Genomic DNA, 13,726 nt, shown 5'->3' on the forward strand with positions numbered 1-13,726 from the left:
CATATTATTTTTGCTAGACATTGTGATACCTATTTTACTGGCGATATGATAGAAATCACCAAATCATCCCTAGTCTCCATCACACAGTCCCCTGGGTACATTTTCTTAATCAATCCTCTTCCTATCCTTAAAGGTATGCCATACTCTGTACTAATCTTTCACAGTACGCCATATGCCGCATCTTCAATGTTTCTGACAGGTTTGAATTTCCTGATCAGAGTGCCTGAATAGCCAAAATAGCGTCTCAACAACCCGCGTGTTATACTTTATAGGGTAGTAGCTATTACTTTCGTTAGTTATAGGGCCATCACAAAATTGGGATACTTCAAGAATACTCACTTTAAATTTTAATAACTTGGGACGAGTGAGAGGCGTGACCAGAACAATGTATAGTTTAATCCGAGACATACAGATTTGAATGGCAAAACAGCCAAATGTGTTGAAAGAGCGCTTGTGGATGATTTGACGGACACAATCGTGCCATTTGCTTTCCATGCTCCAACCTTTTTAATAATCTGAATTATTATTTTTAATTAAGCAAACATATTCTATTCCTAATAATAAACTTTTTTATGATTTTAATTCATTGTACCCCAGACCATCACATTGCCTCCACCATGCTTGGCAGATTTTCATTTGTCAGATGCACTGAATAACATTGCATCATTCTGAACTGTGAAATTATTGTGACATGGTATGCGCCATCTACACAGCAAGCACTTGGACAGTATGAATTTAAGTGTTGTAGCGCCTAGAAAGTGTTGCAGCGCCTAGACCTCACCTGGTCCAGGAAAGCAGACTCTGTGGTAAAAACTGCGCAAAAGCATGTGTACTTCAAGTCAGAGACTTCACTACAGCTCCACCAATGTCCATGGGGGCGTGACGCCACCAGCCGCTTCCTGAAGTCCATGATCATCTCCTTAGTTTTGCAGACGTTAAGAGAGTGGTTGTTGTCCTGGCACCATATAACCAAGTCACTTACCTCCTCTCTGTAAGTGGTCTCATCATTGTCGGAAATGAGACCCAGGATGGTGGTGTCATCCACAAACTTAAGGATGACGTTGGAGCTGTGTGTGGCCACAGTCACGCGTGAAGAGGGCATACAGGAGGGGACTGAGTATGCAGCCTTGAGGGGCTCTAATGCTCAGAGTAAGTGCAGAGGAGATGAGATTGCCCATTCTCACCAGCTGGGGTCTGCTCGTCAGGAAGTCCTGGATCCAGTCGCAAAGGGAGGTGTTAAGACCCATGAGCTTAGGAACGAGCTTAGAGGGCACAAGTGCTGAATGCTGAGCTGTGGTCCACTAACAGCATAGTCACGTATTACCCTTTTCCATTTGGGTGAGGGCGGTGTGGGCCATCAGGGCGATGGCATCGTGCGTAGATCTGTTGGGGCTGTATGCAGGGGGTCCAAGGTGTAAGGAAGGGTGGATGGTCAGTGCTACAGGGCAGTATTCATTCAGACAGGTGATGGAAGGTTTCTTTGGTATGGGGACAATGGGTGTCTGCTTGAAGCAGGTGGGGACTGCAGACTGATTCAGAGAGAGGTTGAATATAGAGGCGGATACCTCTGTTAGCTGGTTGGCACACCCTCTGAGGCCTGCCATCTGGCCCTGGTGAATTCCGTCGGTTTCGCTCCTAGGAAAGCTCTCCTCACATCAGCCGTGGCTAGGGACAGAGTGCAGTAGTCCTGGTCTTCAGTTAGCCTTCCAGAAGAAATGGTGTTGGTCGTCTCAAACCGTGCATAGAAGGTGTTGAAGCTTGTCGGGGAGAGAGGCGGCAGGCCGAGCATCACTGCTATTCCTCCCTTTATAGTCAGTGATGTGTCGCAGTCCACACCACGTATCTGGGGTCAGAGCTGTGGTAGACTCCAATGTATCCCTGTAGACTCTTTTTGCCTCTCTAATATCCTTCTGTAGGTCATATCTGGGCCTCCTGAAAACCTCCAGGACCCCAGAGCTACAGGCAGAGGACATCGAATACCGGCACATTTGGCCGTGTTCCTCCTCCGTCAGCATTTCAGCAAACAAATCGTTCGAAGCAAGTGCTCCCGGAAAGAAAAGTAACCAGTAATGAACAAACTACCAAAAGTGCTAGACGATCATACTGTATGAACGACAGTGCAGCATGGACAAAAATAAAAACAACACGCAAACAATAAGCAAAAAACTACATAGTGGATGCAGAGCCACTGTTTTGTGGGTACTATTTAATAAAGCTGTCATTTGAGGAACTGTGAGGTGTCTGTTTTTCAGACGAGACACTCATTTATTTGTCCTCTTGCTCAGTTGTGCACCGGGGCCTCCCACTCCTCTTTCTATTCTGGTTAGAGACAGTTTGCACTGTTCTGTGAAGGGAGAAGTACACAGCGGTGTACGAGTGCTTCAGTTTCTTGTCAATTTCTCGCATGGAATAGCATTCCTGTCTGTTGGGCCCTGTCCGGGGCCTACCCCGGATAGGACCACAGTGTCACTGGACCCCCGTCTTAGCCCCAAGGGGTAAAGGGTCTGTTCTCGTTCTCCACTGTAAATCCTTATAAATCTAAGGAATGTGTCGTGCCCCCCCCCCCCTTGGGGCTTCAGGCTGGGTGTTTTGTAAAAGCACTTTGTGATAACTGCTGTTGTAAAAAAGGCTTTATAAATAAATCTGAATGAAACATTTTAACAGCCTTCATCTCACAGAACAAGAATAGACTGATGAGTCTCAAAACCATTTTGAACCTGTAATCGAACACACAATTTTGATGATAATGGGCCTCTGTATGCCAATGTAGATATTCCATAAAAAATCTGCCGTTTCCAAAGACAATAGTTATTTACAACATCAACAATGTCTACAGTGTATTTCTGACATATCTGATGTTATTTTAATGGACACCTCTTTTTTGCTTTTCTTTTGAAAACAACAAAGTTTCTAAGTGACCTAAAAAACTTTTGAATGGTAGTGTATATTGTAGTAAAAAGGGTGAAAAATTATTTGTAGGCCTGCAGCAGAAATACACTTCAAAGTGATTTTAGCTCGAAAAGATACATATATGGTCACATTTAAATATCACTGAGGGAAGAATAACAAACGAGGAAAGCAATCGGGCAGGGTGTATCGATGGTGAGGCAAAGAATGAGGTGATGTAGACAACATACTTTCAGGGCAGATGTAAACAGTGTGTATTCAGATTCCCAGTCCCAGTTTCTGTTGAAGGTCTTGACTGCGTGTGTTGCGAGGAGAACTCCGATCATCAGCCAGGAGATCTTCAAATGTCTGGTCAATAGAGAGAGAATGCAATAAGCTAAAACATTTTACATTTTGTTTAGTGTAAATATAATTTGAATGAACCTTCCAAAAATGTCACTGAAATATCATACAGAACATTGTCTTTTTAGTAAAAATATTCAAACTGTAGAACCAGTGTTGGAAAATGTTCTGGCTGTGGGGGGAATTCAGCTCATTGATGGGGGGGCAGTTGAGGGAGACACATACAGATACAGTAGCTAGATGCCGTATTCCTTTTGCTCCATCTATTCTTTACTTTCTTCCTCTCCCAATTCCTCTTCCACTCTCTCCATAACTATTTCCACTCCTCTCTGCTCTCTGTTTCACTCAGGTCTACTCTCTTTCAAGACTCTTGTCTCTTCCCTGCCTAGTAAAGTGATGCATAAACCTCTTATAAAAGAAAAACACATAGCATAACCTTTTGAAGATGGTACACATTTTTTCCCAAATTAATAATGTTGTCTGGGTTCAAGTAAATAAATAATTTAATTCAGACTTTCATTAGACTAACTAAAGTTACCTGATATTATTGTCCTTGCTCCCACTTTCTCCTTTGCTGAAATTGATTAAAATATTTTGACAAACTCTATCACAAAGAAAACAGATACATTGACGTCGCACTTCATGTTGGATGAACAACTAGCTAGCATGGCAAAATGGTACGGTTAGCTAGCGTCAAACATTGACGTCTTTGTTTCTCAATTATACTGAAGATACAATTGGGGCAGCATTATCTTAACAACTAAACAAGGTGAGAATAATTTGAGTTTTAACTGAATAGTTATCTAATTAATGAAGTAAAGCAAACAAACGACTGGTACTTTCACCGTGCGTTCCTCCGGTGATATGTCTATCCCCATGCTTCTATAGAGGCATACACTCTCAAACAATTTGTTTTGCGCACCGGGATAAAGATGGGTTTCGAACGCGGTAAGAACATGAGTCCTCGTACAGCTCGTCTGCATAGAGTGTATTGGTGGCTCCGATCGCTATGAGAAGGCAATCTGTGTTTCTCAAATAGCATGCACAAAATAGCAACAATGAGGTAAATACCCTTAAGAAAGATGTTGTACCATGACAAGTCATTTGATTACAAAATAAAAACGTTTAGATTATTGATTTTATTTTCTTGACGTGGCGGGAAAGATTTTGCCACGGCGGGGCACCATGGTAAAATGAACTCAACAGAATCACTGTGTATAACCCCTTCCTTGCAGTTTGGATCCACCCACTGCTGAAAAGAAACATCTAGGGTAAACTTCTGCAAGTCTTCAAAGTTGATAAGGCACATGTAGTAATATTTGCAAAGGATTAAGATTACTCTAAGTTAATTTAGTTGTCTAATTTATAGTTGTCTGCACTAAAAACTCCATGTTTTAGATGGATGGTTTAAACAACAGAGCATCTCTAAAAGACCTTAAAAACAAGACCCCATCCAGTCTCAGACCAGTCACTTTCAAAATAAGGTTCAGGTAAGCAGCTGGGAGGGGTATCATTCCTTTCTTTTAATAGAGTAGAATCAGATGTCAATCATCTTTTGTCTTCTAAACCAAAAATGTATTCCCAAGATGAGGCTTTTCAGCTGGAAAAATATTTCAAATGGACGATCATGTGACTTGGGAGCTCCATTAAAACAACAGAGACTACTTAGGTTATTTATAGTGCTGGAAAAGATCCAACCTAAAGAAAAAGTGACTCAGTTATACTGCCCTCAGATGTTTTAAAACATATTGAAACAATCCTATTTACACCTTTTAAAACATACTAAAAGCATCTTAAAAGATTAGATTCACACACTCACACTGTGCATGCCATGGAAAGATTCACCATAAAATCAAGATGGGGAATCATTTGATTGACTTTGCTTTCTTTTCATTGAATTCTGTTAAAAGCAATCTGTGCTAGTTTTAGATTCAACCAATCGGTTTTCCTTTTACAACAAATACTAAATAAATATAGAATTTAATGACACTATCATTTAATCACCAGGATGAAAAGAAAACCCACTGCTGTTGAACCAGCCTGTGGAGTGCTTGGGTTTTGAACATGCGAAGACATGACGTTTAGTGGTTTTCACAAAGGTTTCAATTTCTTGTAAAAAGACTGAAATTAACCTGAGACAAACTCTTTGACAGTCAAGGTTACTTTGTGATTGCACTAGGCAGGAGATAAAACTGCTATCATTGATAGAAGTGAAGGCAATGTCTGTGTTAACATTAGTTTATAATGTTTCTAAATATAAAGTTTACAGTCACCAAAAGCACATTACTTTTGTGCCCTTCACATATGAACAGTGTGCGTCATGGCTGGTTAAGCTGCTTTCCCACTGTCAAATTCAAGCCATTACAACAGCTTTAACGCTAAAATCAGCATTTGTTTGTTCTTAAATATCCCTGCCAGCAGTCTCTGAAATGAGCGCTTTCGATTATGTTTTAAAATACACATCTTGAATATTTCCACCCATCTCTCAGCACAGATATAAACACAGGTCATCACCACTGAAAGGTTCAAATCGCCAGCATACATGAAACTAGCACAGCTTTCCTATTAGCCCAAAACAGAGCTATGGGTTAATTATCTGTGTTGGAGTGGTCCATTTTTAAAGAGCTTATTTTAAAGGGCTTACTTTACACCTAAGAAACATGCACTGCCCCCATTACACCCAATGGGATTTTATATGACATGGCTACTTTGACTCCCAACGTTTCCAGATCTGTATGGTTTCGGCTTTAGGTAATTTCATCAGCTGAAACAGATCTGGGTGCAGGCCAACTGTTGTGCTACTCACCCCTTGTTGGAGACGGTCCTGAAGCCGTGGGCCACAAGGACACAGAATCCCATGCTGGGCACATAGAGTACGCGTTCTGCCACCACGAAGCCCACAGGGAAGAAAAGGTTGGAGGCCGGGATGAATGGAAGCACGATCAAAGACAGGGCCTGCAGAGAAAGGAGGAACATAAAAAAATAAATAATAATACAGTCATGTTATGTACCGTTAAATACACTCACACCGAATTTCGCCAGGTGGCAAAATGTGCCGGTAGCGGTAGACAGTATGTACAGGTAGAAGAAACAAAATCAACAGACAATGATGTACAATACAGAAAATGGTGAGCATATGAAGGGATGAGTGTCCGATGCTAGGTCTGGGTATTGGCTCTCATGATTCACAATGTCCTGATTTGATTCAGATTTAATTTGGATGTACTGATAATTACAATATCAACAATACTTATAAAATTCCCTGAGAAAAATGTATATGAACTGCACAGGAAACAGTCACACAACAAGGTACTAAAGACTAAACTTTGATGACCAGGACACAAACATTAAATTGAATTACTTTTATTTAACAAATATAAATAACTAAAATAATTGTATATTTTTACAAACTAAGAATAATTCAAAGTAAAAAGTACCTAATTTATAAACAACTTTGAAATACTGGCAAATTAGCTAACGCTCTGACTTCAAAACAGGGCTAGACGTTCCAGAGAAGTGGAATTTATTAGCAATAAAAAAAGGAATTCGTATTGCGTGCAACACTGTAGAATTCTGTCGCCAGCCATTCGAATGAATGAAACAGTTGTTCAAATAGACAACATAATTCAACTGAGTTTGTAATTCATAAGTCTTTTCAACAACACCTCCAGGTATGTTTTCATATAAATGTGTGTATCTTCACAATCAATAATCAATTATCTGCATTCATTATTGCAACTGGAGTTCAATTATCAGTTACAAACAAGTATTTATAATTCTGCCTGGCTTGATTTATTTTTCTCTGTGAACGTAAACAGCTGTTGGTCGGAGCACTTAGCTGGAACAATTTAATTAAACCGATTATTTTGTAGAAAGCAGTAAATCATTTGACTGAACAATACAGTTGAACAACTCACTAAAAGACTTGAAACTCTGGAGTAAAAAAATAATTATGTGCAAACTGCAGATCACCGATGACAGCAGAGATGCGAAGAGTGCTGGTTAATGCTCCAGGAACCTAATTAGGATCTCTGTGACACAATGCCACAGGGTCATCAGGTGGAGAAAGGTTACAATGCTCTTCACCCAACCAAACAAGGTTTGAGAGCCGCCTGGGAGTTTACGTTTTGAGTGTGTGAAACAGCCAACATGAAGCAGCTCCATCAATACCACAACACGCATCATATTAACAGCATTGTATGTCCCGATGGCCGGTTCTCTATCTCTAACCTCCCACTCATTTAACACCTACAAAGAGAAAATGCATAGATTTAAATAATCGATTTCTACATTTTAAGAATGGATTTCAGATAATCCAAACAAGAATCCCAATTAATCCGATTTTACCCAGCTCTAGCCTATACATTGATTTACAGATGAACAGTTCCATCTAGATCCTATATGCATCGGTCTAAATGTAGGGATATGGGCCGTGTCGGGACTAGTTAACTGCAATATAGTAGGCCAGTTTAACCGGTAGGTGGGTTAGATGTCGCTACCATGACGAAGGCATAATAAACTTGCGTCTTGAATACACCCATTATTGTCCTTTATTGTACTACCAGAGTTCCAGTGAAGATTTCCTGGAATGGGATACTTTCAACGGGATGGCACTATGACATGAATTCACCCGCATCAGCGTCACACCGTGAGAACCACCTGGCCCAGAGCTGCAAAACAGGGCCCTCTGAACGCCCCCCCCGTCCCCCCTCACATTCCCCAGGGGCTTTGAACATTTTTTTTTTTAATCTTTCTTCAATCAATCACATTTATTTAATAAATCCCTTTTTACATTAGGAGTTGACACAAAGCACTTATACAGGTTTTTCCCCCATCTCACCGGTTTTTGTTAATTAACGCCCTCCAGAGCCCTAACTACTAACCTGTTTCCTCACCCTGTGACACAGATCAGTAGGGTTCTTATACAGTGAGGTTTATTATCAGTAATCGACAGATGCATTTGCCCAGGCATGCATGTCACTCTTAGCTGAATGAGAGAAGCTGAATGATACACAAATAATTGTTGACAGAGCGTCACTATTGATCCGGTGTGAATCTAGCGTGGTTTTCCATATGTTCAAAAATAGTAAACAAAGCCTGGCCCGGGGGGTCTCCAGCATTTTCTCCAACAGCTTCTTACACACACTGTTCTCAACTATTCCCTAGGTTCTTAGAGTACAATAGAAAAACATTTCTGTCAACACACAAGATGCAGTTATCATAGCAACTCGTTACACATTAAGTGATCAAACATGCGCCACACACAGAGGTAACATATTGAAATCTTAAAAGTCTAGAAAAAATTGAAGTCTTAAAAAAGAATTTGGTTGTCAAGCATCATTTTCACGGCAGTTCAGCAGCCAGTTTTCTGAGTCAACGCTGCCCCAACAACATGTCAGTATTACAAACTATTATTTGATGATGGAAATGTGTTTAGTAAGTGTGGCTCAGTGGGTTGAGCATGGTGATTGCAAGGCCAAAGACTGCGGGTTTGTATCCAATCGGGGACCAGGTTGGAAATGAATACACTGACTGCTGTAAGCTGTTCTGGATAAGCTAAATGACTGAAATGTAAATATTTAAATGTAAGCCTATAATACATTCTACAATGACATACCTGCCCCTGAGGACTCAGGTGTAATTGAGCTATGAGTTCTAATGAGTTTAGAAAGGAATAGGCCTAAATTAGGATAAGACTAATATACACTGTAGATGATCAAAGGTTTCAATGGGTTACAGTTTCAGACACAACCGAATGAGACGGGAGAGGGGACAACCTCATTTATCGCTAGCATGTAGCCTCAGCTAGAGACCGCAATTGCCAGTCAGCCACACATCCGATAAAGTCAGGACCACTCTGAGGTGCTCCTCATGTAACCAACCTCTGTACTTTAGAATAGGTCTTGCGTTGTGAGACCAGATAAATCATTGTGTCCGTCCACCAAAACAGTGAACTTCCATACATCACCCGTACTATCAGAAAGCCTTTGACCTAGCAGAGAGAAAACCAAGGAAACAAATCAACTAACAAAATAAATCAAACACTCACTGTCCGCTATATGTGGTCCTTGTCGTAAATAATCCAGTGACCCCCCCCCTGGAGTGTTAACCTCATAACCAGATATGTACCACAAACAGCATGATTGTTCTTGGCAGAGGCATCTGAGGGCCAGAGGCAGACAGAAGGGGAGGGCGTGTTTTATGGACCTGCAGACATCTAGAACAAGAGACAGGCCGGCCCGAGGTGCAAATCAACACAAGGTTTTATTTAAAATAGTGTTTATTTTTTTTGCTCTGTTTCACTTGCTCAAAGAGATCCAAGGGGCCAAGAACAACCTGGATGAAAAGGTTTGAAGCAGCCAGAGTGCACAATATGTAACGCGGTAGCCTTAAATGAGCTCAACGCAGCACAGCATAAGGCTAAACCCCTCATCCTCCTGGGGAACAACAATATCATATTACTCTCACCACTGCATAGTACAACTGGATGCCAGTATAAAAGTAATTAAGTAGACCAATAAATATTTGTTTATGTGGCTCCTTCTCTTCTCACCCCATTTCACCCTTTGTTTTATTAGTAAACAATCTTGGCAATTATTTGCGTACTACAAAACAACAAGAATGGAAAATACTTTTCAATTCGAAACATTCGTTAAATAATTGCTACCTTGGAGGAAGTGAGTTGTTTCCGAGCTTAAGTGGCAGAGACAATAGCCTATTCAAGTTGGACGCTTTGAGGGCGCTCCACAATTCACATAAGGGATGACTCTGAGTAACAATTCTATATTAAGAGTTTTTCACAATGCTTCGAATATCAGATGTTCTAGATTATCATGCCACCTCAAGTGTTGTGAAATATTACAGCTTAGCTTCAAACAAAAACAGACATTTAGTAATTTTCCACTATCACCAGGAAAGACATTCTGTTTGTACATGAAATTGGAAAGAGCCATAAATGGGGCTTTTGGCCTTGGGTGGTGCACTCAAATAGTTTTGTTTGGAAGACACTTTACAAAGCACAGCAACAGTGTTAATGCAGCCAAAACAATAATGTTTAATGTTAGTCTAAAAATGAGTATGCTATGGGGGATTTCTGCATGAAGAATTCATTAAAATAACTTGTAATAATCGCCAAATCAAATAGGTCCTACAGTCACCTAAAAATTATTGTGCAAAAACAACTGTGCAAAATAAATACTCCAAAATATTAATTAACGTTGTTTATACTAATGTTATGCAGAATGAAATATTAACAAGCAACAACTTGTTAAATTGAAACTTAAGAAGTTCCAATTTAAAACTGGTTAATGTCGTGTTCCACCCAAGGACGGAATGTTCCACCAAGGATGAGAATAAGGTACCACAGAGACTCCTCACCTCCAAGAAAACCTCACAAACTGAGGCGGGATGGGCCCTGTTTGCCATAGCAACAATCTGCCATTGTCCAACCACTGCTGTGGAAAACAGAGTCCCGGTCACACTAACAGAAACTCCCAGAGTGTGGTCCATGTGCGTGCATCATGTGGGAGATGACAAACACCTTCAGCCGAAGCCAGAACCATGAGCAGGGCGGTTTTAGTACAGGAGGCAGAGACTGCAAAGGGGTGGCCTCGCCCACTTGTTGCTGACTCCGGGCCTGAGGCAGATCACAACTTTTATGAGCCACACCACCTGGAGCGTCTCCACCAATTCCCACATGACAGATTGAAATGGCGGTCACATACACCGTCAGTGAAGAATGAGCGGCAGTGTTCGAAAAAGCTCCGGTAGGAACAATAGAGCGTCCATCAAAGAGCACTGGAAAGGAAAAAAAAGTCCTTTGTATTGGCAACATGAACCCAGCAGGGTTACTATATGTTTAGCAGCTAAGACGCAGGCCCTTTGGCCACACCATACATTTGTAAATGTCACATTCCCTCACTCAATGACAGACACCCTTCACATTTGGACATTGACAGTTACCAGACCAAACCTTTTCTTGGGCCAAGCACTTTTATTCAACATTATCCCCACTTTAGACTCATGTATCTCAGTTAGCAGTGCTTGGCTTGTAAAGCCAGAGGTTGCGGGTTCGATTCCCACATGGAACCAGTTTGGAATTCAATGCACTCGCTACTGTAAATGGCTTTGCATAAGGGCATCAGCTGAACGGCTAAAATGTAAATCTCCAAGACAAAGTTTGAGACTTTGAAAGTTCAAAAACGGTGCGGGCTGGATCCTCATGTGAGTATTCTTGACATCGTCAAAGACTGGGGCATTCCTCAGATCAAAACAAAAGTGGGATGCTGTGGATCATAGTCAAAATCCTCAGCCTTTCAGCAGGATAATAACCAACAACATGGCCAAATCTACCCCGAAATTGCTAACCAAAATTCTATTCAACTGTGTAGCCAAGTTGGTTCCCTTTCAGTCGGTCACTTGGCACAACATTCGGGAGTGAGCACATGGTTTTCAGATCCTTGTGCAATTCAATCACATTGAGAACAAGGACACAGCTGACTGCACTAAACATCAGAACAACATTTTCTCGCTCATTTCCTCTATCTTCAAAATAAATAAAAGCATTTTTTTTACACTCCATAAACACACCCCATGCGATCATGTCCTGCTGGCATTCATGTAGGCTGCCTAGGGACGGTACATGCACTGTTCCACCGCACCAGCTTGGTGAATCAATAACAAACAGAAACTTTGGTTGTGTATACAACCACTGTTCCAACAACCTTTTTGTACTGAAAGCAGGTTTTTACAATGAAATATTCTGTAATGGAGCTCAAAATGTTATGCATTTTATGCCTCAAAAATATTTTGGGAACAAAAAATATATTTGAAAACTTGCTATCAAACATCCTCCATTTTGGCTAGACCCTTGCTTGCTGTGCTTTTTTTGGCATTTGAAGGTCTTTTTTATTTTTAACTGAAACACTAGTCCTTCATTTGTACTTTTGACTTCACAGCTGTGGGCAGGCTTTAGTGGAAGGTGTGGATGATGCTTCTCCATTGGTCAGACATTTTTTGAGTGTCCGTTTGGCTACAACCAATACTGTTTGGCCATTTTTTCCCAACACAAAGGAAGTCATAGGGGACACCTATGAAGAAGGACTGTGTGCTGATGGTGCTGATGATCTCAGGTTAGCAGCACTGGTCGTTCTTCCATCCAACTTCTACTTAGTTAGTGGTAAGCTCCTACGATTCAGTGTCGATTAATAAAATTATTCTATATTACATACACACACTCACCTAAAGGATTATTAGGAACACCTGTTCAATTTCTCAATAAGGCAATTATCAAATCAACCAATCACATGGCCGTTGCTTCAATGCATTTAGGGGAGTGGTCCTGGTCAAGACAATCTCCTGAACTCCAATCTGAATGTCAGAATGGGAAAGAAAGGTGATTTAAGCAATTTTGAGCGTGGCATGGTTGTTGGTGCCAGACGGGCCGGTCTGAGTATTTCACAATCTGCTCAGTTACTGGGATTTTCACGCACAACCATTTCTAGGGTTTACAAAGAATGGTGTGAAAAGGGAAAAACATCCAGTATGCGGCAGTCCTGTGGGCGAAAATGCCTTGTTGATGCTAGAGGTCAGAGGAGAATGGGCCAACTGATTCAAGCTGATAGAAGAGCAACTTTGACTGAAATAACCACTCGTTACAACCGAGGTATGCAGCAAAGCATTTGTGAAGCCACAACACGCACAACCTTGAGGCGGATGGGCTACAACAGCAGAAGACCCCACCGGGTACCACTCATCTCCACTACAAATAGGAAAAAGAGGCTACAATTTGCACGAGCTCACCAATATTGGACAGTTGTGTCTCTGTAAAGCACTTTGTGACAACTGCTGTTGTAAAAAGGGCTTTATAAATACATTTGATTGATTGATTGAGTTGAAGACTGGAAGAATGTTGCCTGGTCTGATGAGTCTCGATTTCTGTTGAGATATTCAGATGGTAGAGTCAGAATTTGGCGTAAACAGAATGAGAACATGGATCCATCATGCCTTGTTACCACTGTGCAGGCTGGTGGTGGTGGTGTAATGGTGTGGGGGATGTTTTCTTGGCACATTTTAGGCCCCTTAGTGCCAATTGGGCATTGTTTAAATGCCACGGCCTACCTGAGCATTGTTTCTGACCATGTCCATCCCATTATGACCACCATGTACCCATCCTCTGATGGCTACTTCCAGCAGGATAATGCACCATGTCACAAAGCTCGAATCATTTCAAATTGGTTTCTTGAACATGACAATGAGTTCACTGTACTGAAATGGCCCACACAGTCACCAGATCTCAACCCAATAGAGCATCTTTGGGATGTGGTGGAACGGGAGCTTGGTGCCCTGGATGTGCATCCCACAAATCTCCATCAACTGCAAGATGCCATCCTATCAATATGGTCCAACATTTTTAAAGAATGCTTTCAGCACCTTAGCGCCACGTAGAATTAAGGCAGTTCTGAAGGCGAAAGGGGGT

At 41.3% G+C, this 13,726-nt stretch overlaps 1 protein-coding gene across 5 annotated transcripts in view; it reads right to left on the bottom strand.

Moving 5' to 3' along the window:
* Positions 1-13,726, bottom strand: part of tmtc3 (transmembrane O-mannosyltransferase targeting cadherins 3) — a 71,158-nt gene that overhangs the window by 16,929 nt on the left and 40,503 nt on the right. For all 5 annotated transcript variants that reach the window (XM_010883616.5, XM_020040226.3, XM_010883614.5 and 2 more), the window contains exons 8-9: positions 6,056-6,204; positions 3,138-3,255 (exon numbers count right to left, since the gene is read on the bottom strand). In XM_010883616.5, coding sequence (XP_010881918.1) covers positions 3,138-3,255; positions 6,056-6,204 — 267 coding nt within the window. The remainder of the gene's footprint in view (positions 1-3,137; positions 3,256-6,055; positions 6,205-13,726) is intronic.

The sequence above is a fragment of the Esox lucius genome, chromosome 19 (assembly GCF_011004845.1).
Source record: "Esox lucius isolate fEsoLuc1 chromosome 19, fEsoLuc1.pri, whole genome shotgun sequence".
Classification (NCBI taxonomy): Eukaryota; Metazoa; Chordata; class Actinopteri; order Esociformes; family Esocidae; genus Esox; species Esox lucius.